The sequence below is a fragment of the Leuciscus leuciscus genome (genome assembly GCF_965113295.1).
Source record: "Leuciscus leuciscus genome assembly, chromosome: 17".
In the NCBI taxonomy this organism is placed as follows: Eukaryota; Metazoa; Chordata; class Actinopteri; order Cypriniformes; family Leuciscidae; genus Leuciscus; species Leuciscus leuciscus.
Window position 1 is genome coordinate 17,194,614 of NC_138741.1, and position 4,390 is coordinate 17,199,003.

The 4,390-nt window shown below is 33.5% G+C and overlaps 1 protein-coding gene across 1 annotated transcript in view; it reads right to left on the bottom strand.

Annotated features, from left to right (window-relative positions):
* The window catches only part of crybg1a (crystallin beta-gamma domain containing 1a), a 46,529-nt gene extending 42,880 nt beyond the window's left edge, over window positions 1-3,649 (bottom strand). Inside the window, exon 1 of the mRNA XM_082143980.1 lies at window positions 2,585-3,649. Coding sequence (XP_082000106.1) covers window positions 2,585-2,895 — 311 coding nt within the window. The 5' untranslated portion in view covers window positions 2,896-3,649. The remainder of the gene's footprint in view (window positions 1-2,584) is intronic.
* Between the last annotated feature and the right edge of the window lie 741 nt (window positions 3,650-4,390).

A 4,390-nucleotide genomic window follows, 5' to 3' on the forward strand; every position in this document is an offset into this window, starting at 1 on the left:
AGTCTGCTTCTGTTGTGTGGGTGATCCTCAATCTTTTCTCTGATCATCATATTGCTTTTCAGAGCCTTTTGGTTCATTTAAAGTTTGACAGATGAATCCCAAAAGCCTGATAATTGTGTAATCTGCACTTTCCTGTCTAAAACCTAAAGACGACGAAAAAAGAAACTAGCGCATTTGTACACAACAACCACCTGAATTGATGTGAGCTAAATAAACAATCATTGAGCAAATTAGATTGTCATCAATAAAATTAGGTATAAATCTACAGCTATTTCAGTTAGTTCATAAATTCAGATGAAGCCACAGCGGTATTTTAAATATAATTGTTTCTATAAATGTTTTGAAAAAATTAGCTCTACAATCTTCTATGTTTAGAAGGCTGTGACGCTTGCCTACAGCAGCAGGAAATTCTTGCCGGTCCTCTTCATCTGTAGTCGGTGATGGCTTTAATTCCTTTAATATATGCCTTTAGCAAATTACAGACATTATGATCTATAATCAAATCAAATCAAGCTGCTATTCTGTCTCTCCAACATCATCTGTTATGAAAGTGAGATGATATATCACTTAAATCAGCATGCTTATTAAAGATGAAATACAAAACAAAATTTCACTTTCTATTTTGTCCCAGGATTAAACTGATTCTGTGACAAGTGCAACAGAAAAAAACTAAAAACTAAAGTGTCTAGTCTGGTGATTAAAAATCGTCTGTCCAACTGAACCCATTTATACTCCTGCCGTGTGAAGCTATTTTGCTTATTCATATGATCATAAATTAATTTTAACAGACTCATTGAACAGTACCAGGTGTAGTGGAAATGGCATTAACATGGACAAGCATATCATAAAAAATTAAATGTGCAGAAATGGTTAACTATGGACAATAGTTATTTTTAGATTATATGTTGTTATGCTTCCATCCGTGTAATCTGGAAAGAACCGATCACAGTATTATACAACAGATTTATTTATTTTACTTACTAAAACCACAGCATATGTGATTCAGTAAATCTAAAAAAGCACCCAACTTATACAAGAAGAAACCTGCTATTGAAATACAAGGACGTCTCATCCCAGTAAGCCAAAGGTGAGAGCCTAAACTAGTCAAGCAAAATCTCACCACTTGAAAAAACAGAAGCATGTTTGTCTATTTAACAACATGCTCTCTACATCAAATCAAACAAAGCTCCCCATCAAATGTGATTACGCAAGATGAAAATAAATCAACAGTGGGACTATAAAGAACACTGCTGATTCTTGTCAGATTTTGCTTTTGTGTCCAAACCCTTGATTGTTCAACACAGACGAAGCCTCGCTAGAATTGTGTGAATAAAGAGTGTTTTGAATACTACCTCAGTGGAAGGTAACTAGTCTTTAGCAAGTAGAAATATTATAGCACATCCTGAGATCACAGAGACATGCAGGCTGATCAGCTCAATGCAGATTCAGCAGTGTTGTCAAACCGCTGACTGTCTTTCTATTGTCTTTCCACTGTCTTATGGCATGATACAATCCTGAACCTACATCGTGGTCCACAATGTTGCAATTTTTAACAGATACATCCATGTCTAATAATATAAATTAATCCAATGGAACTTACTACATAGTCATGTAGTGTAGCCTCATAAACTGAACTTAATTCACCATTGTTCAGAGGACACTATAAACTTTCACATTACAACATTAAAATCAATGAAAAAACTTTCTTTAATAAGTTATCAGGAAACATAGTATTTAAGAGCCCAGTAGTTTATGTACATGACTCTTATAACATGCTACTGTCATTTTTCTCATCAAAATCAAGAGATTTTTTTTTTTTTTTTTTACCGGTTTATTTATTACCCAATAAACATGTTTTTGTTTAGATTTGATTCTTATTATATTCTCATGACAGTGATTATTTTTTACATCAACATAAATTCAAGATGGTAGCCTACATATAACACAGCTGGCATATAAAATATATTCATTTTTGCAATTGTTACACTTTCACAATGAGAATAAGACATTTTCGCACTAGGAGGGAGGAGGCGCTTAATTGTCTTGATTCAAATAATGCTCCATTGAATAATTCTGCAGTAGCCTAAGGCTTTATTATCTTTATGCAAATTTTAACTTCTTTATTTTAAATTTCGGTTGAAGTTTTGTGAGATTCACACAAACTAAGATATGAATAGCCTACATATGAATCAAAGTTGAATATATATGAATCATGACATTTCTAACAATCATTACACTGCCTGTATCAAGTAGGCCTACATTAACAAATTATCTGTTGACCATGTTTGTTAAAGACAATGATAAGACATTTACCCTACCAGAACGTGTTACCAACTCAGTCACTACTTAAACATTTTTTTTATATATATATATTTAAAATAGTCTGCCTGGCAAAGCTTATGTTGAGCTTGTTTAGTTGGTACAGCTGGTCTCCCAGTCTGTCCAACTGAAAACTGACCAGGTTAACTAATACCAGTGAATGTGGATGCAATGAGAGATTCCAGCATATGGTGCTCATTCAAAAATTCCCATGAAAGATATTTGTGACAAAAGAGCATTAGAAATGAGACGGCAGATCACTCACCTGTGGTTGAACACATGGCCCACTTCTACAGAACTGCTGAAAAACTCTTTATCTTTATTTCTCGTTTTGGACCTCCAGGTCGGGAAACGTTTCTTCTTCTTCTCGCTGGGGCTGGTTGGTAGTGAGTCCGGGGATGACGTGACATCTCCATGGCTCGACGGTAAAGTAATAGACGAACCTCTGAAACTCGCGCGCTCGTCTTCGGGTGAAGTTCCCCGCTGACCCTCAGTCCTGTCAGCATCCCTGGTTTCCTTACCTAAACTCTTTGACTTCCCAAACAGCTTCTTAATTTTAGACTTTGATATGCTCATGATTAAGTATATACGACATATACAAATATAAAGTTTCCCTTTAGTCTAATGAAGGTGTCTAAACTGAAAGTTTGAAATGCGCACGCTTTGTTTGACGCGCGCTGGAGGTTTGGTGTTATTCACGCGCTCCTGAAGCTCACAGGAGCGTGTTGGGCGGAGTTCATCTTTGAACTTCGTACTTACTTTGGTCTGAGCTGTAAAATCTAACAAAAGTAGATTTTAAAGATGAATATACTGGAACTGGAATATATCGACGCATAACTTGTTCTGAATTATCTATTGTCAATTTACAGTGCTTCTTTTATTAAATCTAATCTCAATTTGCTGTGTGAAGCGACTACTGTAATTTTATTTCGAATGGAAAGGGGTTATAGCGCCTTCTGGTGGTCAGACATCTAAAAATATTAAATGAAATCTGAAACTCACAACTTGTAATTAAATCATATTTTTCATATTACAATGACAATGAAGTTAATATATTGTAGACGTTTCTTTGTTTTGTTTTTTAATGTTCCTGTAACCCTTTAAATAAGGCTTCATTTGTTAACATGAACAGTAGGCTACTTCTATTAATCTGGTAACACTTTACAATAAGGTTCATTAGTTAACATTAATGTATTAACTTACATGAACGAACAATGAGCAATACCTTTGTTACAGTAGGCTATTTATTAATTTTCTTAATGTTAGTTAATAAAAAATACAGCTGCTCATTGTTCATGTTAGTTCACAGTGCATTAACTAATGTTAACAAAAACAACCTTTGATTTTAACAACGTATTAGTAAACGTTGAAATTAATATTAACTAAGATTAATAAATGCTGTAGAAGTGTTCATTCTTAGTTTGTTAACTAAGGTAGTTAACTACTGAACCTTATTGTAAAGTATTACCATTAATCTTAATGTTGATTTCAACATTCAAAAATACATATTTCAAATCAAAATTCATATTTTAACACAAGTTAATCCACTGTGAACTAGCATGACCAATGAACAATTGTATTTTATTTTATTAACATTTAAAAATGAATAAATACTGTAAAAATGTAATAGTCATTGTTTGTTTATATTAGCTAATGATAAAGTTCACAAATGAGAGTTTATTGTAAAGTGTTAGCAATGTTCTAAACAAAATTTTTTTTCTTGAGAATTTGTTTTATTTGTAAAACTTTTTATTGGGTTTTTCCTGTCTTCAGTTTCACTTTGTCTTTTGTCCCTTCGACAAAAGTCAGTGACAGTTTTTTGGGGGGTGTAAGTTTGTTCGTCTCATGATCATCCTGTTAGATAAAATGACAAAAACTAGCATATTCTCAGAATTCCCCCCTCCCCCAATGAGCAATGGCTAAGTTTAGTTATATATCCATTCTAAAAAGGTTTTATATCTGTACTGCAGCCAAAATGTGTGGACATCCTTAACATTGGAAAGAAAGACGGAAATGGAAATGGCAGAAATCTGTTGTGAAAGTAATATACTAAAATAATTCATACTCAAAA